The sequence below is a fragment of the Plectropomus leopardus genome, chromosome 12, assembly GCF_008729295.1.
Source record: "Plectropomus leopardus isolate mb chromosome 12, YSFRI_Pleo_2.0, whole genome shotgun sequence".
Lineage (NCBI taxonomy): Eukaryota > Metazoa > Chordata > Actinopteri > Perciformes > Serranidae > Plectropomus > Plectropomus leopardus.
The window spans coordinates 27,987,200-28,010,783 of NC_056474.1; the positions used below are offsets into that span (position 1 = coordinate 27,987,200).

The 23,584-nt window shown below is 37.5% G+C and overlaps 1 protein-coding gene across 1 annotated transcript in view; it reads left to right on the plus strand.

Annotated features, from left to right (window-relative positions):
• Positions 1–23,584, plus strand: part of LOC121951285 (solute carrier family 12 member 7-like) — a 36,985-nt gene that overhangs the window by 9,966 nt on the left and 3,435 nt on the right. The window contains exons 4-23 of the mRNA XM_042497551.1: positions 5,666–5,812; positions 8,943–8,997; positions 9,526–9,656; positions 9,752–9,876; positions 9,955–10,059; positions 11,163–11,374; positions 12,044–12,211; positions 13,026–13,124; positions 13,338–13,395; positions 13,487–13,661; positions 14,596–14,714; positions 14,804–14,902; positions 15,674–15,793; positions 15,944–16,048; positions 16,939–17,107; positions 17,772–17,967; positions 18,985–19,154; positions 20,446–20,577; positions 21,210–21,317; positions 21,581–21,676. Of these exons, the coding sequence (XP_042353485.1) occupies positions 5,666–5,812; positions 8,943–8,997; positions 9,526–9,656; positions 9,752–9,876; positions 9,955–10,059; positions 11,163–11,374; positions 12,044–12,211; positions 13,026–13,124; positions 13,338–13,395; positions 13,487–13,661; positions 14,596–14,714; positions 14,804–14,902; positions 15,674–15,793; positions 15,944–16,048; positions 16,939–17,107; positions 17,772–17,967; positions 18,985–19,154; positions 20,446–20,577; positions 21,210–21,317; positions 21,581–21,676 (2,589 nt within the window). The remainder of the gene's footprint in view (positions 1–5,665; positions 5,813–8,942; positions 8,998–9,525; positions 9,657–9,751; positions 9,877–9,954; positions 10,060–11,162; positions 11,375–12,043; positions 12,212–13,025; positions 13,125–13,337; positions 13,396–13,486; positions 13,662–14,595; positions 14,715–14,803; positions 14,903–15,673; positions 15,794–15,943; positions 16,049–16,938; positions 17,108–17,771; positions 17,968–18,984; positions 19,155–20,445; positions 20,578–21,209; positions 21,318–21,580; positions 21,677–23,584) is intronic.

Here is a 23,584-nt window from a genome sequence, read left to right on the forward strand (position 1 = left end):
TGAGGAGACTGTCACAAACTAGTGGACAACATGAAAAGGATGTTTGATGGCCTGTTTTATCTTTCATATCTTACTTTTTTACATTTGTTCAACCTAAGCATAAAAAATGATGTATAGTTACTTCTCAGCATTTTCAGAACTTACAATTTGCAAAGTACATTAATCAACATCTTGTCCTTGTCCTTTTAAAGGACTGCGATTGATGAACATTTCCATGATTGATTAGTTTTCCCTTCTTGGTTCTTGATTTTAGCAATAACAACTTGCCCATGGTGATTTTTTGAATAGCTGCTTTTGTCTAACTAGCATTCCAACATTTGCTGGTAAAGACGTTTATGCATCATTTCCACTGCATGGTATGGCTTGACTACACTCTACTTGACTAACTCTTGGTACCAGGAACATTTCTAGATTTTGGTTTCAGCTGCAGATTGTACGGTGAAAGTGGGTTATGAAACACTCCAACAGTGAGTCTGCATTGGTGCTGATTTGCTCTCTGTTATGGAGTGAGAGTCAGTAGGGTCTTGTTTGGGAAAGATTCTTCATTCTGACGATTCAAGTGATGATTCTCTGATTAATCGGTGGTCTGCAGTCTTTTAACTACACCTTCTAGTATCGGCTTAGCCCACCTGGAACCTCAACAAAGGTGCTGCCAAAAAAGTACCAGGTACTATCCATAACTTTTGCCAATGGAAACTCAAACAACAAAGAGTCAAGTACAGCTGAGCTGAGCTTTGCCCTGCAGCGTTTTACCCTTGAAATGGTACAAATTCCTTGATTATGAAAATTGTTGGTGATTCATTTTCTGTTTTTTGGCAATAATTGATTAACTGACTGAGTGTTTCAGCTCCAGAAAGAAACAGTCTGCTCATTGGGCCAGGTAGTCCTTTCTAAGAGAAACCTCTGTATCACACACACTACATTTTCTAGTACATTATCTAAAGTGGAATGTTGAATTCAGCACAAATCTCTGTCAAACTCCTCGCATTATGAATGCCCAAATCCTGCTTTTAACATTTTACACCTCTTAGATGTCCAACCATAAGTACTGTCAGGGTGCTGCTCAGCTCTGAACTTGAATGAACTTGATGATATCAGTTGGTCTCTGTTAAAGGTTTGCTAAATAGAACGAAAACAGAGTTAAAAACAAGTGGAAGTTGGTTTGGTAGCTAAATAAGTGGCAGTAGAGAGGTATTTTAAGGCAGATAGCAAGAGGCATGATATTTTGACCTTTCAAATGTATCTGATCACTTGAGGTTGTTGTGACACGGTGAAGATCTTTCTGAAAAGTTTTTAAAAAATAAAATAAATGCAGAATACATAACTAGTTGAACCAGATACCTTTTTTAACATTACTATTATATTTTGATAGTGACAAAGAAGGAGGGGGGAGGGGGACGAAGGTTTTCAAGCAACCTAATGTTGTTTCTCTGATACTTACATGGTATCTGCAGTTGTTATCAACCTTTGAGCAAAGTCACAAGACCAATAACAACTCCTTTATACTTAGCCGGTGTGTGGTGTTAAAAGCCTGCTTGGTCAAAAGACCTGACATCACCAACACATGACTGGTAACATTCATGTTAAGGTCGTGAACTGAATGGACACTTTTCTTCTGCTGAAATACAAAGCGCAGCTGAGAGCTCAGACTGAAAAACAGTGGTTCAGTCTGGCCAATGTACTTCCCCTCAGCCCTCAGAACTACAGTGTGTCTGTGGTGTGGGAGGTTGTGTTTGAGAGCCAGGTGGACGTGGAGAGTGGAGGTGTTTCCTTTCTTTTTAGTGCCAGCTGGCACAGCTGCTTCTCGTAGTGTTGAGATTGACACACAGAGAGGTACAGTTGCATGTTAATAGATATATAAGGTTTTTTCACAATGTCTTTCCATTCTGGGGTGATGTGCAGAGTTTATATGCATGTGAGGAGTTGTGTATAATTTAAATATCACCTGGTCTGTAAAATCTGTTGTGCGTGGGAATAGGTGGATTGTCTCCATGTCTCATCAGGGTCAGAGAGTTCTGTAAAAGCCAGTCTGTCTAAGGCTGGTCATCACGCATAAGAGTGAAAAATAAATTGTGGAATTGTTTTACATATGTCATTTTTGAGCTGCAGTCCTGCATGCCAATGTTCACTTATTACCACTGTCATCAATTACATAATCCTTTAAAGCAATATTTTTGGACTAGCCCCCTCCAGGAGGGCTGCCTTATGTGTTGGCCTCTGCTGGTCTGCTGAAGGAGCCCAGGTTGGCACACATTGCTCTAGAAATCACCCATGGCTCATCATGTTTCAAAAACAAAACATCACCTCTAAATATCAAATACTGGATTTTTTTTAAAAAGCCAGGTCCTTTTGAGTCATTTGTCTCATGTCTAAGTCTCAAGTTATAAATGCCAAGTCAAAGTCAAGTTGAGTCTTGAACTAGTGTAAGTCAACCAAGTTTTAGGTCCTCAAATTGAGGTGAGTCAAGTCATGTGACTACTATACTACTACTCACTAAACTACCTGTATTTGTGGTACTGCTACAGGACCATAGGAGCCTAAAAGTAAGGACAGAAAACCCTTTTTTTCCCAGGGCGTCAAATACTGCTGTTTTGTCACACCCCTTGGTGAGTAATATTGATGCCAAAGGCACCTTGAAGTGTCTTTATGAGATGCACCAGGCTTTCAACTAACTCATCTTTACTAACTCAAATTTAAACCCATCTGTGGCAATACTTAATGCCAGGAGCACATGCATCAATGTGTTTTAGCCGTATGTCACATAGTGCACTAAAGGTTGACCTGAGCATCACTTTGAGACACAGAGGGGCGTCAAAGCATCGGTATTTGATGACCTGGGAATGAGATAGAAGACAGTCCGATACAGTCAAAGCTGCCCAGCCCAGAAGAAATCACATCGGACTGTTTTTTTTTGTTTGTTTTCAGGGTCGTGGACTGCAGAGGTTTTAAAGTACAGTATGGGCTGCAGCATAGTATAACAGCTTCCAAGGATACAGAAAATATTACTTGATTCGAAGCTGTTTGTCATACATCCTTAACCCTTTGAAACCTGGATTGACATGCTGCATTCAGATGCCTTTCACAAGTATTTAAACCTTTGAAACGTGACTAAATTGATTTGATTTCTTTCAAACACATGGGGAAAAAAAACAATTTGCAACTTGGCATGAAAAGTTCTACAAATTGCTAAAAGAGATTTACAAAAGGTGAGCAGATGGATTCTGGTGAGGTTTTCACTCTGTCAGCGTCAGCTAGGCTGAGGACAATCGCCAGGACTTTTTCACCAAACACCAAAAAGAGAATCTGTCAAATTTTCTAATTAAATTTTCTGTAAAATGATGTGTCCTCAAAAGGAAGTCTGAATGCTGTTTTCAACGCCCTCTTTACATTTGTAAGATTAAGACTCCGGTCCTGCATTACTTTAAGGGTATTCAGATTTAAATGTATTGATTCTAAGTCTAAGAAATACTGTGAAATATCCACAATGTGTATAAATTGTAAATCTATGTAAACTCCCCCCATGTCCCCACAAATTACACAAAAAAGGCAGAAATTGAAATGATATGACATCATCAGGAATATGTTCCACTTACAACAACTGGTGCATATTTGCGCCTCCTCTGAAGTCTGTGTGTCTCTGGGTGAAACTCAGAGGATGTTGGATTGTAGCTTTGAGTAGAAGCATTGATGATGTTTTGGTGAAGCCCGCCCCTTGAATGATACAGAACACTGAGGGAAGATCTGAGACTAAAAAGAATAAGACAGACTCTGCAGAGAGAGAGTGAGGGGGAGAGCAGCAGCAGCAGAGAGGAAGACGCAGAAACACAGGAGAGAAAGATGTGGGAGATCTGGAAATCAACATCAGGCACTTCACATTATTTAGACGCACAACTGAGCGCAGTGGAGAAAGCACAGGAAGTGTTTGTAACTCGGAAAAAGGTACGTAAACTTTGTTTTAGGGGAATTATATAATATATACTGTATGTGTAGGTTTGTGCAGTGTGATGGATATTGTGAATATTAAAGAACATAGGCGTAATGAAGTAAGACTGCAGGAACTTAGGCAAAATACTTTAGAGCTAACACTGTTGTATGGATCAGGGATCATGTTTTAGGTTAGTTACAGTCAGGAATTTGAAGGACCTGGCCTTGTTTAGAGTTCCTTTTTTCCTTTTATTTATGCAGTCCTTTTTTGCTTTTGGAAATAAAATAAAATAATGTGACTTTTCTACTGCGTCAAATACACTATTAGATCGTAAGAAAAGTGTATCTCATGCTCTAATTACAACAGGAGCAAAACACAAAATTGCAGTCATAACTCCTGGTCTATGTCTCAAAAATACATTTTCAGTGTCATTTAAACTTTTTTTTATTTCATTTTTATAAAATATAAATGCACTTATTATTTTTCTTGTCAGCTTTGTTGTCCTTTCCTTTGATTGTTCTGTTTGAACTGTTTTAAACCACATACATTTCTCATTCATCATTTTTTGATCTAATCAATTCATTCCTTTTTAAATTCAAATGAGTAGAGAAAGGAACAAAACAGGCTTGCGCCTTGATCAGTTAACAGCTGTGCTGTGCCAGTCTATAAATCCCCCCCACTACAAAATGTGCTTTGCTTCTTGTTCCTCCACCTGGATGTTAAAGCTTCACTGCGCAAAATGATGCATGTGCTGTCACATTCATCCACTTACAAGTTTATTTTTAAGACATGTACATACAAGTTGGTTTTGTGACATCACAACTAGTTTGGAGCCACTTGTGGTGCAATATGCAACTTACAGAGTTTGTGTGAATTTGGGACATTGTATCCCCCACTGCACAAATACAGAGACATGACTATTCAGTGGCAATATTTGCATATTTTTAGGCTTTTTTAAGGGGGAAAAGCAAATAGCTGTAAGTTAAAAAGGATTTTTCAGCAATTGATTTTTGTGGAAAACACAAACACACACATCAGAAACTGTTACTCAGTGGAGTATTTTTCTTATTTTTCTTAATTTTTTTTTTTAACTCTTTCACTACACAAGGGCTTTGTTTCTTCAACATTTTGGGCTGGGGGAGGGGGGCAGAAAGTGTCAGAAACTCAGTTTGCTGCATTTAGATGTTTATGCACCAATTTGTACCTTCTCCACATTAACTTAAATGTCAAAACAAAAATTCTCTACTACTCCCGTGTTTTCATTGGGGGTGGAGGGACAAATGCAGATGTTCTAAATTTTTAGGAGGACGTACCCCTGCATCTCCCCCGAAAAAATCTACGCTTAGTCACCACATATAACCTGTAAAAGGAAATAGAAATCCAAGCTAGATTTGACAACAACTTTAAATTGCTGCAGATTGAGTAGTAATATTTAGTGTTATTTTTAAAATGTACAAAAGTAAACGTGTATACGGGAAGAACAATTACTTAAATACGCAACATGCCAAAAGCACATATTTTGTCATGTAAAATGAAGGACATAAGGAATTGTATTCAACCCTTTCTGCTTAACACCTGCCTTAAACGAAAGCAGATGACTTCAATAAAGCAGATGACTTCAAGTAAGAGGTCATATGCTTTTTTTGATGGCTGTATTTTCATGTAGCCTGGTGTTCTTCCTCTCTACCTTATTGATTCTCACCTGCGTGCGTGTGTGTGTATGTGTTCATCTGCCCCCAGGTCCCCCAAATGGGCACCTTCATTGGAGTTTACCTGCCCTGCATGCAGAACATCCTCGGTGTCATTCTCTTTCTGCGTCTCACCTGGATCGTTGGCACAGCAGGAATCCTGGGTTCCTTCGCCATCGTCTCCATGTGCTGCATCTGTGTGAGTCACTTATAAACCTAAACTTTCTGCTGACTGTGACAATGATGATGATTGATGTCAAACTAAATATAGTAAGAACACAACATAAAATAAAGAGAGATCTGAGATGGTCTATTTCACTATTTTTTTATCAAAATGTCACTGGTGGCATCTGTGCAAGAAGGAAAGACAATCAGAGTCCCTTTTGGCAATTCTTTATAATTTTACAAAAGCCTGAATGATCAGTTCTTTCAGTCAGTCAGTCAATCCTTCGGGTGTGAATTCATGAGCTCCAAAGAGGGTGCCCAAAATAAGCAGGAAATTTGTCTTGTTTACAGCTGCGGATTGTACGTCAGAAGCTCCATAGCCAAACAGAGAGCTGACTGTTTAAAAAAGTCTGAACTGAAATGCTCAGCACTCATGTGATGTGACAGGAACAATCTGCACCCAACACCCCTCTACAATATATAGCCACCCTGTCAGGCTACCGTGCTTTACACTGAAGACACAGACCTTAATGACGTGGCAGTGGTGGTGTAGGAGACTGTTATGTTCAGAGGAGGAGAAAGACACGATCGGCCCCTGGAGACAGACATGCAGAAGGCCCCATTACCTCTGCTACAAAGAGCAGGACACACAAACCTTACCACTGTTTAGTCTCCTTTTGTTGCTTTTTGCATCTCTCTACATTTAATCTCTTTGTCATCTCATTGTTGGATGCTTTCTTTTATGTGGTCATCTGTGTTTGCTGTTGCTTTGCGTTTATTTGTAGTCATTTTTTGTTTTTTTTTTTTTTTTATAATTTTGAGTGTATTTGTTGTTGCTTTCTGTCTCTTTTTAGTCATTTTGTGTCTCTTCATGGTCATTTTAAATCTCCTCATAGTTGCTTTGCATCTCTTTGTGGTCATTTTTTGTCTTAATGCGGTTGTTTGTGTCTCTTTGCATCTCTGTATTTCTATTTATTTGTGGTCATTTTGAGCCACTTTGTAGTTGCTCTGTGTCTCTTTGTAGTCCGTTTAAGTATTTTTGTCATCACATTTTGTCCCCTGTTGGTTGTTTTGAGTCTCTTTGTAGTTGCTTTGCATCTTTTTGCTGTCTCTTTGTGTCTCCTTGTAGTCATTATTGCTGTCTTAATAGCTGCTTTGTGTCTCATTGTACAGATAGTTTGTGTCTCTTTGTGGTCATTTTCAGTTTCTTTATTGTTGCTTTGCATGTGTTTGTAGACAGTTGGTCTCTCTGTAGTTGTTCAGAGTCTCTTTGTAGTTGATTTGCATCTCTTAGTAGTCATTTTGTGACTCTTTATGGACATTTAGAGTCTATTTGTAGTTGCTTTGCGTCTCTTTTAGTCATTTTGTGTCTTGTTATAGTCAGCTTTGGCTCTGGATGGTTATCAGTCTCTTTGTGTGTGTTTAATTTCTTTGTGGTCATTTTAAGTCTGTTTCTGGTGTGTACTTGTCTCTTGGGGTGACCTTTTGGGCCCTGGCCTGTCCCATTCAGTAATCCATTCATGGTTATATTATGCATTTCACAAGGTCCTGCTGTGTATTAAATAGAAATATTGGTTTATGTAATGACTGAGATATGCTTATAGCACTGCGTGTCAAAGACTGTCATATACTCAACAGTTTGTGCTTACCTTTAAATGTGCATTCAAAGGCTGTTTATTGTCTTTTTTCTTTTTTTGCTTCTGCCTAAGCCTGTTCAGTCACTACATCATACACAGACTATGCTGTTTGTATTTATTGTCTTATGTATGCTGACTGAATAAAATACTACTACTACTACTACTACTACTAAGACTCAATGAAACAGTGAAAAGTCTTCTGTAAAAAAATATTTATTCATGGTTACTTTATAAATTAGAGTTTTATAAAGATGGTAAATCATTCTTATGATTTAACAAAGTTCTAGAACAGCAACATTTAACGCAGTCCAGCTGTCTGAAGTCAGAGGGAAATTGTGGTTGCAAAATAAAGTGTGAAGGAACAAAGAAGTTTGGGGACTACTGTTGATAGGTCTGTGTTTTCTTACCTTTTTTCCTGATTCCTGATTCTCACCTGACCTTGAAGCCCAACCCATTTCCCCAAAGGCAGACAAAAAGATTTGTATAACTGGGGATCTACTGAGGAGTAACACTCGGATAAAGACCTTGAGCCTAGAGTTTTTTTTTATCTCCCCAGGCATAAAAAATTGTGTCGACACAGGATCCCACAAGCTTTATTTCCTCCCATCTTGAAAAAAAAGAAACTGAAACAACAAACAATATTCTTCCAAACCAGATTCCTTGAGTCTGTGAGAGAGGACTTCTGTAGTTCTCTGTGGTAAAAGGATTTAACGCCTCCTATAGGTGACTCTGACTGACTGACATTGTCAGAGTTTGCTGGATATGTTGTTACAAAAAAAGCCACTGAAATGCTAATTAAAATGATACTAATTTAAAATAATATAAGGACTTTGAGACTCTGACCTTCCTGAAGGACACACAGCTTCAGTTCTACAGTTTCACCTATTTCTTTCTCATAGCTCAACTTCTTCTGCATATTATTTGTAGACTGATATTTAGGATTGGTTGTTCCTCATCACATGTCATGCAGTGCACGTCTCCAAAATTTGAGCTTTATTTATATAAGGCCGCAGCACTTGCACCCTGAAAAACAGGTTCTTGGGAAGACTTCAGCGTGCCATCCGCATGTCTGCATTCAAAACAATCAATTTTAGGGTGCAAAAATGTGGTGTTTGGTCCATAACTTGTTGATTCTTAAAAAAGAAAAGTTTGGCTTGTATTGTAATATTATTAAAGGGGGGAGTAAAAAAAGTATGTTTATTTTATTTTTTTTATCATATTCTTTTAAGTAAAAAAGAACCAAAACATCCCAAATAGATTGTTTTTCTGTCATTACTGACTCAGGAGTCTGCACAGAAAAAAATGATACTCAGGTTTATACAGTAATAAGTGATCATATTACACTGTGCTATTACGAGCAAAAGACATTACTGTTTGAGCAAGCTTGAATAACACAATCGCAGTAATTACTGACAGTGTATTCTGAAATTATCAGCTTTTTGCACAAATTATGAAGTACAGTTTGCATACTTCTCTCTCTTTTCTTCCATCCGAAATTAAACATCTGTGCTCTTTTTCTCCATGCAGACCCTGCTCACAGCCATTTCAATGAGCGCCATAGCAACCAACGGAGTTGTCCCAGGTACATTATTACATTATGAAAAGTTGCATTTATTGTAATTTTTTCTTTTTTATGTATTTATTTTACTAGATTTCTAGAAATATATAAATATGAAAGCTTTTATCTACATATATTTGCAACTATCTGTCCAACAGCTGCATATCTATATATATATATATATACATATATACATATGCATATATATATATATAGATATAAAGCCCAAAAAACAAATCAAAAAACAATGACAGTCACAATCAGAATAAAAAATGGAGATCTGTTCAAACCCAAGTAAATTATAAAGGAAATTATTATCATTGTTAGAACTTACTTCTCACATAGACAAGTTTGTGTTTTTGTTTTGTTTTTTACAAATAAACATATAAATAAATACAAATACAAATAAATATATAGAATTTTAAATAGTGAGGGAGTCATGTGTCTCCTATACACAGTGGAAGTTAAATTGCAAAATTAAATGTGATTGAAAGTTTAACAAAATAAAGTTTAGACTACCAAGGAATACATTCGATTTTTTTTGTTTCAAAGCCGGTGGCTCGTACTACATGATCTCCAGATCACTGGGTCCAGAGTTTGGAGGAGCAGTGGGTCTCTGTTTCTACCTTGGCACCACCTTCGCTGGATCCATGTACATATTGGGCACCATCGAGATTCTGCTGGTATGTTACCACTCTGACAGATCAGAGGTCAGCCACACCAGCAGCATTTCAGTCATGTTACGTTCACTCTCTTCCTACTGTCTCCCCACTGCCAGACGTACATCGTTCCAACAGCAACAGTGTTTAAAGAAGGCGAAAGTGCAGCAATGGCCAACAACATGCGTGTCTATGGCACATGCTGCCTGCTCCTCATGGCTCTGGTAGTGTTTGTAGGGGTGAAGTAAGTAGCCGCGTGTACACACACACACACGCGTGCGCGCACACAAGCACAAAAAGTCACATATTCTTCTTTCTGCAGGTATGTGAACAAACTGGCTCTGGTATTTCTGGCCTGTGTGGTTCTCTCCATCATGGCCACTTATGCAGGAGTCATCAAGACAGTCATCGAACCACCAGAATTCAAGTGAGTTAACAGATGAATAACTATTTCTCATTAGGCATGTTTTTAAGACTGAAATGTTTTCTTAAAAAATACCAAATTTAACTCCTCCATTGCTATGTTGACTGATTATGACTGATTCCTATTGCAAGTTCAGTGTGTCTAATTTAATTAGTTGATAGGTATACATGGACACATGTCCCCCTCACTATTTAAAACGTGCATTTGTCCCTGTGAAAATGACAGACGACTTTTATTTTGCAAAATTACCCCTTAAATGGGCAGGCACATAATTTTTTTTTCGAGTATTTGTTGAATAATGCTAAATTAGTAGTTGTTTTGTTTTTTCAAAATATGACCTTTAGTTTCCAAATTACAGTTTGCATCTCAGTTCATTGCCCATTTAGGATAGATATTTTACTCTTTCCCCCTATTGGCAACGTATCCTCCATGATATAGACACTGAAACCTAATTTTTAAAGCTGTTATTATTTTTAAATGAGAATATATAAAATCATTCTTTAAAAAAAACATTTTTAAAGCAAAATTTCCCCCCAAATATTATAAACATATAAAAAAAAATAGTTAATAAAAAACGTACCTAATGGTCATCAACTTCGTTCACGCAGGATTTAGTTTTGGATTGTGATAGCAATTATGAGAAGCTTTTTAAGGGTTAAAACATTAACCCTTATAAAGTAATGCAGAAACAGCACAAATTGGTACATATCAATTTCACCAGAATCAAACGTATGCTCTTGACAATGAGACTGTCTGTGGTACTCTACATGGCAGAAATACTCATTTGACTGCTTACTTCACTCGTGATATGTTTTGTAGCACAAAATAACATCATACGAACATGTTAAAAAGGTTAAATACTTGATTTCCATTGGAGGAGGTCTCTCTGTGGTGTGTTGGTATCACATATGCCATTTCTGATAGACGCACCACAGGTTCAAGAGTTCAGGTGTTTCCACTGTAAAAATCACAATGGAAAATTCCTCTTCCATTCACTTATACTTGTCCTAAGGCATCTGTTTCCCAGATAACCAGATTTCCATCTTCCACAACAGATACAGAAGCTTCTTTTCTAACCACACCGCACTTTTCTCTCTTCTCTACAGCGTCTGCCTGTTGGGAAACCGCTCTCTGAAGAACGAACTGTTTGACACATGCGCAAAGACGGAGGTCGTGAAAAACAAGACCATCATCACGGAGCTTTCGGGCCTCTTCTGTAACAGTAAATACCCCAACGCAACCTGTGATGAATACTTCAATTTAAACAACTTGACGGAGATACAGGCCATACCTGGGCTCCTGAGCGGAGTCATCAAAGGTGAGCAGGAGGAGAGAAGATCAGATCGGTCCACAAGAGGTTCATTGCCCCAGAGAATAGGCGGGTTGCAGATTTGTGCAAAACTTAAGTGATTTTTTCGAAATGTCGATAAAAAACAATTGTGAGATGACTGCATTTCCACTGAGTGATGTCATGTGACTTCTCCTCTCACAATAACATTCCAAGAAGCATGGTGATGGATGTTCAGGACATCAGCAGATTTATTTCTATTGCAGCCACCGCAGTAGCTGACATTATTTCCAATCCAAGGCAACTTAGGTGTGTTATGGAGCCATAATAGAAAGACAAGCCCCTTATACGTGGGAGCGGCCTCATATGAGGGATTTCTGGGAGGTGATAGTCCATGATTTCACAGAGGAATTGTGGATTCAAAACTTCCAGATGGTCTGCTCAGCTTTTGAAGAGTTATGTGATGCAATAACAGCTCTTGTAGCGCCTGCTGCATCATGAGGGAGCCAGTTCCTATTGACAAGCACACAGCCATAGCATTATGTGACCTTGAAAAGTGTTTCCAATGCAGTTTTGCAAAATATGGCTTTTTCAAATCGCCTTAAATATCACCTCATGCGAGTGTAAAAACTTTTTTTGCAATTGAAACTAACGTATTTCCAGCTGATGATGCTTTTTATCTGTATGTCTTTCCGTTAGACAACCTGTGGGGCGACTATGGTCCAGCTGATACATTCATAGAGAAGAAGAGCCAGCCTTCAGTCGAAGCCCAGGACGTGTCCAATGACATGAATCGGCCCTACGTCTTCAATGACATCACCACCTACTTCACTCTGCTGGTGGGAATATACTTCCCCTCTGTCACAGGTAGATCAAATACCAAACAAATACTGACATGGAAGGCGATACTGATATGAAGTGTTTGTGATAAGAAATTCCATAATGTGTCAGGAAAACATTTGAAGAAGAGACAATATGCATAATGAGAACTTGTAGTTTTCTTACATTAATTTCATTTTTCTTTTAAAGGGCTACTTTTGCACTTTCATGTTTACATTTTCAGATTATGGCATTGATCCTTTTGTGTGAGTTAAGGATCCTAACAAAACATCAGTTTTGTGCTGCATTCATGCGCCAAGAATTTAAACCTCCCAAACCTGAGAAAATTGGTTTGATTTCTTTTAAAAACATGGGGGGGAAATGCAATTAACAACTTGGCAAGAAATGTGGGATTTTACATATTCACAAAAAAAATGAGGGAAAAAATGTCTAGAAAAATTCTTATAATTGTATATTTGAAAAAAAAATGTATTAAGGATATTTTTTTCTTTTACTTCTTTCTTTTTCTTCCTTTTTATTTATTTAAATTTTATTTCTATCTATTTTTTGGGGCCATTTCTTGCTAACTTGATCATTGCCTCCTTCCCACGTTTTTAAAAGTAAAGCAAATTTGCTCAGGTTTCAAAAGGTTTAGGAGCTTTATATGACATTAGGAGCATATCTATGGTTCAGAGTCTGACCTGGTATGGCCTTCACATGGTTCTAAACATGGAGTTGGTGGGGAGCCTGACTGGACATGCACTAAAATGTACTCCTGACCAGACCAGCTTTAATACTTTAATACTACTTTAATACTTCCCCCAACATTGACTCTTTTACATTGTGTGTGTTTTTTTTCCAGGTATAATGGCTGGTTCTAACAGGTCTGGTGATCTCAGAGATGCCCAAAGGTCCATCCCAATAGGAACCATCATGGCCATTCTCACCACCTCTTTCATCTGTATCCTCCGGACTCTTTGAGTGTGTGTGCAGCTGTTAATAGTGGGTACACAAAATAGTTTAACCAATCTCTGACACAATGCATGTGAAGGAGGTGATGGAAAAGTACAGTTACATGTGTATTTATTGTGTCATACTGTCAGAACAGATTTGTTACTGCGGTAAATACACAGTGCAAAAAATACAAGTATTTTGATTTTAACTTCATGGTCAGACATCTCCTGCGTGGTTTTGTTCGGAGCTTGTATAGAAGGAGTGGTGCTGAGAGACAAGTAAGTGTGAAATTTCTCTTTGATGTGGCTCACAGAAATACATATTTCTAGTATACAGTCCATATTTTATTCATGCTTGTGGGTGTTTCAGGTTTGGACTCTCAGTAAAGAAGAATCCAGTGATTGGTATTCTGGCCTGGCCGTCTCCCTGGGTGATTGTGATTGGCTCCTTTTTCTCCTGCTGTGGGGCGGGGCTTCAGAGCCTCACTGGCGCCCCCCGCCTGTTGCAGGCCATCGCTCGGGATGGCATCATCCCCTTCTTACAGGTAAGTGTTAAAAATATAATTGCTCTTTGTGTGTTACAGTCCCACATGCTTTTACTATCAAGCACCACCCAAACACAAAGTGACTGTTGGTTTATATTTCATTTTAATTTGGTTTTCAACAGGTCTTTTCAAGACTTTTGCCTCAATAAAGCTCTGAAATATACCAATTTCTAACCTCAGTCAAATTCTAAATTAAGCCTCTTTCCCTCTGGACAAAAATCCAATAACACCCACTAACATCAGGCTTTTGTCTTTAGTGGGAAATGTTACTCTGCGGTCCAACTCCAATTGACTCCGGTTTACAATGATGGCACACACAGGTGGACGCGCTAATCCTTGCCCCTTTTAGGAAACCGCATCTTTCCATATTATTCTGCACCAAAGCTAAAAGAGAGACTTAATAAGCAACAGATATTGAAAAAATAAACACTAATATTTTCACTGGCCTCCATGCTGCTTTCTACTGTTCTGGTTTCTAGTGCGTCCATTACATCAAACAGTTAAAACCCGTTTAAAAAAGGCAGTTTATCACCAGTTTGTAGCAGTTTCTTCTCTGCATATATGTGCTAATTCTTGCAAAAATGTAATGATAACTGAAGACAAATATAGTCTTCAGTTAGTTTGTTTGACTTAAACTTGCCCAATGGAGTTTTCTGATTTCTTTTAACTTGGGACTCATTCAAAAATCACTTGTATACACAGAATCCACAGTTAGTCCAGACCTGTAATATACGTCATGGGTCTTGTTCTGCACAAGGGAAAAAACTAACATGAAATCCTTCTGTCTTCATCTGATTCTGGAGTGTACATTATAATAGTGGAGATTAAAAAAACATGGAACTGTATCTATTATACTGATTGACCTTGATTATACAATGTTTTTGTGTTTTAATGGAGTACTGTATCGGATCACCTCTCTGTCTGTATTTCTCAGGTCTTTGGTCATGGTAAAGCTAATGGTGAGCCCACGTGGGCTCTGCTGCTGACAGTTGGGATCTGTGAGATAGGAATCCTCATTGCTTCTCTGGATGCTGTGGCCCCCATCCTCTCCATGTACGTGGTTGAAAACACACAAAAACATTCTGCATTAGTAATGTGCATTTACCTACGCTCCTTTCTCTCCTGACTGATGTCTCCTTCAGGTTTTTCCTCATGTGCTATCTGTTTGTGAACCTGGCCTGTGCCGTTCAGACTTTGCTCCGCACCCCCAACTGGAGACCTCGCTTCAAGTTCTATCACTGGTAAGAACTGCCTACACCAAAACACAAAATACATTCTGCACATTTTATTTAAGCTTCCAGAGCTTTGATTAAAACCACAAACTGTAGTCCTTAAACTAGTAAAAACTAACACACAGGTTTTAACGGACAACATCACATCACCTCAATCCTGGCTTTCCTCCGCCGGCTCCCTGTTCGTTTTAGAACTGATTTTAAGATTTCAATAATCACTTTTAAAGCTCTTTTTTATATATAACAGAAATGTTGACCCCATTTGAGCCAGTTTGCATCCATAGATCCTCAGGTGCGGCCCCTCTGGCCGTTCCAAAGCCGAGGCTTGAATCTAAAGGGCCCCTCGGCTTTAAAACAACCTGCCCAAGAAGATAAGGCTGACGAAATCAAGGACTCATCACTTCATAAAACCCATTTAATACTTAGTATTAAAGTATTATTTCTGTGTTTAATGCTAATATTCTTTGAATTGTATTAATCTTATTGGTATAAGTTGTTATTGTTATGTTTGTTTTGTAACTGTTTCTCTCTTGTTTAATTCTACTTTAAATTTTGTCTGGCCTTAGTTATTGCAAGAAACCCTTCTGCTTTGTCTTTGTTTGTAAATTTTAATTTGAAGGTGCTATATAAATAGAGTTATGGTTATGATTATGATTATAATAATAATGGTAATTATCATTATTATTATTATTGCTGTTGTTGTTGTTGTTGTTGTTGTTGTTGTTGTTGGTATTATCATTATTAACTTTGTGTGTGTGTGTGTGTGTGTGTGTCCTGTAGGACACTGTCCTTCTTAGGAATGAGTCTGTGTCTCTCTCTCATGTTCATCTCCTCCTGGTACTATGCTCTGGTTGCCATAGTGATAGCCGGCTGTATCTACAAGTACATTGAGTACAGAGGGTGAGTCTGAGGGTTTCAGGTCAAGATGATATGCTTAACATCTCACATGCCATTGAGCCTTAATAAAATAAAACACCTGTATGTCTATTACACTCTTAAACATTTGGAAAATAAATGTCAAACATTCCTGTTTGGACTTTTTGTTTGCAGGGCAGTGAAGGAATGGGGAGACGGGATCAGAGGTCTGTCCTTAAACGCAGCACGCTATGCTCTCGTGCGGCTGGAGGAAGCACCACTACACACCAAAAACTGGAGGTGAGTGTCTGCGTGTATGTCGTGATTTTCTTTAAAGGTCCAATGTGTAGGATTTAGGGGCAGCAGTTATCAGATATAGTATATAAAATTCATAACTATGTTTTCATGAGTGTATGAACATATGAGTCGTTTATATCTACATATAAAATGGTTCCTCTCCAAGCCCACAGGAACAGCACTGGGCACTGAAGTCAATTTTTGTGGTGGCCAAAAAAGGAATAACAACATCATGTGATGCCATGGGGGCCAAAAAGAACTTTTTCCCACAACTTACAGTGCGAAAGAGGTGTCTATAAATTAGTGGATACATTTCTTTCAGCATCAGAACTCACACGAAATGACTCATTTCACCATCGGATACAATCCATTCACTCCGATAACAGCGAAGTTAGCCACTCTGTGAAAGTTAGCTGCTCGGCCACACTCAGTTGTTCTAAGTCTCTAATGTACATGTTCTATGAGCCCCATAATGCAAAAAAATAAGGGGAATTTCATACTACGGAAAAGATCGTTTTTGGTTTCATGGACACTTTAAAAATTAATTTTAGTTTTTTCTGGTTAAATAAAGGTTAAATAATTTTTTTTTTCTTCTCTGCTATGTTGCTCTACAGTTGCCACCAACAGACATATCACTGGCTGTAGATGCATTTTTGCATTTTTTCGCTGGCCACTGTAGTTCTTCTACATACTTCCAGAACGTGACATTAGCACATCTTCCCTTTAATATTATACATTTTTAATGTTTAATGTTTTTTTCGTGTCTTTTCATAGAGCATTATCAGTATAAAATATGCATTAACAAGAGAAAAGGCAGATGTACAATGTTCTCTTTTTTCCCTCAATATTGTTATTTAGTTTTACTCTACTAGTTGCATTTTTTCTGTCTTCAGGCCTCAGCTGTTGGTGTTGTGTAAGCTGGACTCTGACCTGGCGGTAAGACACCCTCGTCTCCTGTCCTTCACTACGCAGCTGAAAGCAGGAAAGGGACTGACCATCGTCTGCTCGGTCCTCGAGGGAACCTTCATGAACCGAGGCAATGATGCAAAGTCTGGAGAGCAGGTTTGTCTGTTTGCTGGTCATCTGCTCTGCCTGTTGATTCCTCTGCATAGTTTTCCAGATTTTTTTTACAAGAAAATTACAGAAACAATAGCATAATTTTTTTTTTAAAAAAAGGAAAAAGGGAAAATAAACAATAAAAAGCCCAGGGAAAACAGTAGGTAAATAATGAAAATCAAATATCTTTTTTTCTGTAATCTTTCTGTTACATAATTCTACATGTATAATAAATATAACTATAACTTTATATTTTCCCCTTGTTAAAATATTTCAAATAATTCTCTCCTCCTCAGTCTCATGTTTCACCTTGTAAAAATGTCTTGTATTTTGTGTGACATTTCTTGGTAAATTGCTAAATGCCTTTTCCCCATGTTTTTTTGAAAGAAATCATACCAATTTGCTCACCTTTCAGAGGTTTAAAAGCTTGTAAAAGGTGTCTGAATGCAGCACAAGAAAACTGCTGTCAGTCCAGGTTTCAAAGGGTTAAAAAAACTGTATCAGTTTAGACCTGGTAATGCTGCTTATGTTCACCTAACCTGAATATACATTAAGACAAGTTTCATTTACAAAGGAGGCTGCCAGCATTTGATACTTACAATGAATGACAGCACCTTAAAATATTGCGCACAAATCATTATTGACACTGTTTTATCATCCGTCTGTGCAGAATTTGAAAGCAGCCATGTCTGCAGAGAAGATGAAGGGTTTTTCTCATGTGGTGGTGTCGTCCAACCTGCGAGACGGCTTCTCCCTGCTCATCCAGTCTGCGGGACTGGGAGGGATGAAACACAATGCTGTCCTGATGGCCTGGCCAACCGGCTGGGAGCAAGCCCGCGACCCCTCCTCCAGGAGGAACTTCATAGGTAAACTACACAGCAGCGTCCTGAAGGAAGTGGGTGAAGAAATGAATTAATTTTCAAGTTGTATACCCTTTTAATAATTAATTCAATTAAGTTTACTCACATTTAATGTATGGAAGCAAACAAGAGACATACAGTTTTGAATTTTACCACACAATATTGAACAGAACTGAACTGAAATGTTTTACTTTGAAATCCACGTTTGAGTTTGTTTGTTTTGAATTCACCTCTTTGGAATTCTAATATTAAATTTTATGATTTACATTTTCAAGAGATGCATTTGAAAATATGTTTTGCAGTATTTTCAAATTCAGTTCCTGAAATTCAAGTTTCAGAATCAGAAAAGAGGTAGCTCAAATTTGATTGGTTCAATTCAGATTTAAAACTTTGAGTCAAAAAAATTACTTTGAGCCATCCAAATCTTTTTTTTTTTTTTTTTGAATTGAACATTTTGAGATTTGATTTTGTGAACATTGAAAAAAAATATATATATCCAAATTCCAGAATTCAGTTTTTGTAATTGCATATTAAGATTTTATACTTTAATTTCAAGGAGGTGAAATCAGAACAAAGAAATTCAGACACATGGTTTTGAAATGTTTTTTTAAAAACTATGAATTCAATTGTGTTTGAATTTTAATATTAAGTATTGAGTGCCTGTTAAATTATATCCTTATGCCTCTTATTTACTATCATATTAAAGCATTTTGTTAAGATGGCCCAAATTTCTCATTGGCACTCAAATTTTACGAAGAATTTTTATGGTTTGGCTTATGATTTTACTTTTTTTTTTAATTTCAGTATTTTAAAGACCCAAAGGAGTTGTAGTATTAAATCCAGCAGCAAGTAGGGGGGAATTTTTATCTCTGCAAGAGGAGTCGAGGGGAAAGCACCGGGGAAGATCAGAGGGAGACACAAAACTTCCTGTATGAGGCTGCATCTCACAGCCCTGACATAAAATTATTTGAAATGCTCACTTATTTTCTGTCTCTGTCCCCCTCTGTCCCTCTCTGTCTGCAGAGACGGTGAGAGAGACGACGGCAGCTCATCAGGCTCTGCTGGTCGCTAAGAACATCGACCATTTCCCCAGTAACCAGGAGCGTCTGAAGGAGGGAACCATCGATGTGTGGTGGATCGTACATGATGGTGGACTGCTCATGCTGCTGCCATTTTTACTGAGTCAACACAAGGTGTGTGTGTGTGTGTGTGTGTGTGTGTGTGTACATTTTATTAATAGTGCACCTTTCACAATACTCAAAGAGGCTTAACAGAGACCAAAACAAAATTGATTAAAGCCAGTAAAACATACAGAATAAATAAAAACAAAATCAGTGTGCCATTGGTGAGTCTATGATCTTCTTCAACTTTGCCCTAATGTTGACCCTAACATTAAGTGGTTCAATTCACCAGCCTTTAATCCTCATACTCTAAAAATTTTAACACCATGTGGACATAAACATAATGTTGTCTTGTCCTCTTCTATAAAGCAGCTTCTGTTTGTGCCATAAAATAGGAATTGCCATGTAGTGCAGCCTGACAAACCATGTCACTATAGTGGCAGTCGTCACTATTAATAAATTAATGGATGTTGTCATGCTTCACACAGCTGCTTTATTGCTGAATTTCTTGCTGTCATGTCAAGGGAAGGTCACAGATAGGATCAAATGCTCGTGTATTGGCAGTTTAACCCTTTGAAACCTAAGTAAATTGGCTTGATGTCTTTCAAAAACATGGGAAGAGGGCAGTGAGCAACAAAAGCAGAACTGGCCCAAAAATTAGCAAGAAATTAGAATAAGTGCAAGAAAATTACCAAAGTGTGAATAAAATCCAAATCACATTTGACTATTTCAATCACCACTGGTTAGTAACAACAGGATGGAACGACCCAAAAAGCTGTTGCTGTTGCTATTAACCCTTTGACACCTTAAAATTAATTAAATTAATTTCCTTAATTTCTTTCAGAAACACTGAAAAAGAGGCAATGAACAACCAAATGAGCAATTGTTTTGGAATTATATAATATATATATTTAAAACAATGCCTGAAAAACAAAGAAAAATAAATAAATAAAAATGAATTAAAAAAAATTAAATGACCTACCATTATAATAATATTATAAAAAAAGTAACAATTCTGTAACATAATTTTGAATATGTAATCATGATAATTTAGATAATTTATAGAGTTTTTTTCCCAGCTTTTTTCTTTCTTCCCTAGGCATTTTATCCTGTTTTTTTGGGGTTTTTTTTTTAAAATATCCTCTAATTTCTTGAAATTTGTATAACATTTCTTTTTCAAGTTGTTCATTGCCTTTTTTCCCATGTTTTTGAAAGAAATTGCACCAATGTGCTCAGGGTTCAAAGGTTTAAATACTTGTGACAGACATCTGAGAGCAGCACACGGAAAGTGATGTCGCTCCAGGTTTCAAAAGGTTAACTGTGTGTAACCGTGCTGATACTGATACATGTTCTCATTCGGCAGGTATGGAGGAAATGTAAAATGCGAATCTTCACCGTGGCCCAAATGGATGACAACTCCATCCAGATGAAGAAAGACCTGCAGATGTTTCTCTATCATCTACGGCTGGATGCAGAGGTGGAGGTGGTGGAGATGGTGAGACTCTTATAGATACTAAATCACAATAATTTCACGAGAAAAATGCTTTTCATTTTGGGGTTGGAAGTGGGAGTCTTTTGGTTCTGTCCACATGTGGTGACATTTTGGATGACCTGGAAAAAATGGCTTTATGGTTCCTATTTTTAATAAATGTGCCCTCAAACAATAATACTTGGTGAATTAAGAAATTGATGTCCAAGTATTTTAAATATTTATTTTATAGGGTAAGGGATTTTTTTTTTAACTGATTTCCGTCCCCTAATTTTCTCTCTTTATTTGAAACATTATTTTAGGTTAGAGGGCATTATTACAAATAAACAGGGAACAATTAAGGACTTTGAAAGAAAATGGAACACATTAAAAGACTGATGATCATGATGACTGTGTTTTTGTTTCTTTTGTTTTTAAGTAATAGTGTCTTTGTGTTTTTTCACTTGTTTTGTGGCATCTGTTTGTGGTTTGTTGATGGTTTGTGATGTGTGGTAATATGGTGCATCTTGTGATTATTGTTTTAATATTATAAATGTAATAATAATATAAAGAAAGCTACCTGATTACGCCCTTGATGAGAACATCAGCTACAGCAAATGCATCAGATAACTGTAAGTGTGTTTTATGTGTCCCTCTAGCATGATAGCGACATCTCAGCCTTCACCTATGAGAAGACGCTGATGATGGAGCAGAGGTCGGACATGCTCAAACAGATGCAGCTGTCTCGCACCGAGAGGGAGAGAGAGGTACTGTGACTCTACCATCATTACATCGCACTGTTCAAAAATCTGACAAAAACTTCAGGCTCAACACCCATGACTTACGAGTCATTACAAAAAACATTATAAGGACATTTTCTAACCAACAATAGCAAGATGTGAGCTAAACTGATGCAGATGTCCTCCACCCAAAGAGAAAGGTGAGGTATAACCGCTTATGCTCTGTTCTGCCGTTGGTGACCTTTGAACCTTTCCTCCAATCCCGCTTTGTGATTAAACCCCGGGCTCAGATTCAGAGCATCACAGACGTGTCACGCGGCTCCATAAAGAGGAAGAAGACATCATGTTTCCCTTCACTCTACACCCTGAGCATACCAGAAGATGAGGTAGCCACGGCGACCAAAACGACCCATAGTAACCAATCACGATGCCATTGGTCCCTCCATTTATCATGCCATCCTTTCTCTTAACATAATCCATTCATCACAGCTGCGATGTTTCTGACGGTGATGTTCAGCCTTAGTGTGTTTGCTGTTCTCTCTTCAGTCTCTGTTGGGGACATGTTGACTGGGCAGAGACCAAAAGCTGCCACTAGAGGAAGACAAAGACTCTCAGTGCTGGAGGTCTACAGAGACTCCAGATATTTCCAATCAACCTGCTGCTGCTGCATTACTAACTACTACACCATTTCCCTTTCTAACAGACAAAAATGGATCAAAATGTTGTGGATTATGTTTTTATTTAACCCTTTGAAACCTGGAGCACTTTTCTTGTGCTGCTTTCAGACGCCTTTCATATGTATTTAAAAGAAAATTTAGAAAATTTGTGCGATTTCTTTAAAAAAAAATATGGGGGAAAAAGGCACTGAGCAACTTAGTAATAAATGTTCCATAAATTGCAAGAAATTTGTAGATTTAGAAAAAAATTAAAAGCTAGGGAAAAATGTCTAGGGATAAAAGAAAAGGGCTTGGGAAACAAATATATATTTAGAAGGATCATAATTAAAATTATGTGACAAAATTATGACAATTTTTCCAGGTCATTTCCTTTGTCATTTTTTAACTTTTTTTCCCTTTTCTTTTAAACATTAATTTTATATTATTTCAAATTGAGATTTAATTTTTAAAAATAAATGTATTTATTTATTTATTTCATCAATCTTTTTTTCAGGTAATTTTACTAATGTTTCGTGCTAATTTTTAAAATGATTTCTTCTGTCTTTGCTCATTGCCTTTTTCCAATGTTTTTGAAAGAAATCAATGGAATTGCTCAGGTTTCAAAGGATTTATAGCAACAACAGCAGCTTTTTGGGTTTTTCAGGATTGTCATCCTGCCGTTACTAACCAGTAGTGGAATAGTCAAGTATAATTTGGATTTTATTCCCACTTGCTTTATATATATCAAGGCAGCTGTTTGACTGTAATATGTGCAGACCTTAATGTATGTTTGGACAGCATGCAATGCAATGACCTGTTTTCCCTTGACTTAATGTGTTTGACCACTTGAGGAGGAGAACAAATAGTGCAATTGCTGATATGGAGGGAGAAAGGTTTTTGCCTACCACTTAATAGTATAATAAGTGATATGGTTAACATTTTTCATGGCTAAGTTGGGAAGCAATGTAACATCTAATGCTAGAAACTCACCGTTATAGAATACAAATAATTTTTTTTCTATTGTCCAGACAAGTCAGTTTTATTTATATAGCTCAATATGACAAATCACAATTTCCTTCAGGGGGATTCACAACTCAGTCTCACTCCTAACTCGTCAAATAGAGGTCACACCTGAGTGAAACATCATTGGCTGTCATTTTTAGGCACGCATGTTCATTTTTAGTCATTGCATTATTGTGCACAATGAGCACAGGAGGACGTCTTTCAAGGAGATCACAGAAACAGAGCAGGAGGTTCACTGTGTACCATTTTAAAGACAGTGTTGTGTGTTTCTGCGTTCTTTTCCTGCATGTTCTGTCATCGCCGTAAACCTGTCGATCACCTGACTGCCTTAAAAATAACTGCATCTACATCTTCTCATATTCTCATGTCCTTCATAACTATAAAACAATGACATATTTGAAATGACATGTTGTATTGTGTTAAAAAAAAAGTGCATTTATACTAAGTTAAAATTCAACTGAAGAAAGGTTGTAAAATCATATTAGTGTTAAGAGCTACCAGAGAGAGTTTGATCTTTTGAGTGCACTATAAAGGGTTTAATTAGGAAAATACAATGTTTTATTAATAGAAATTAGGGAGGACGCAACGTGGCTTAGAACCCATAATTAAGTTGTC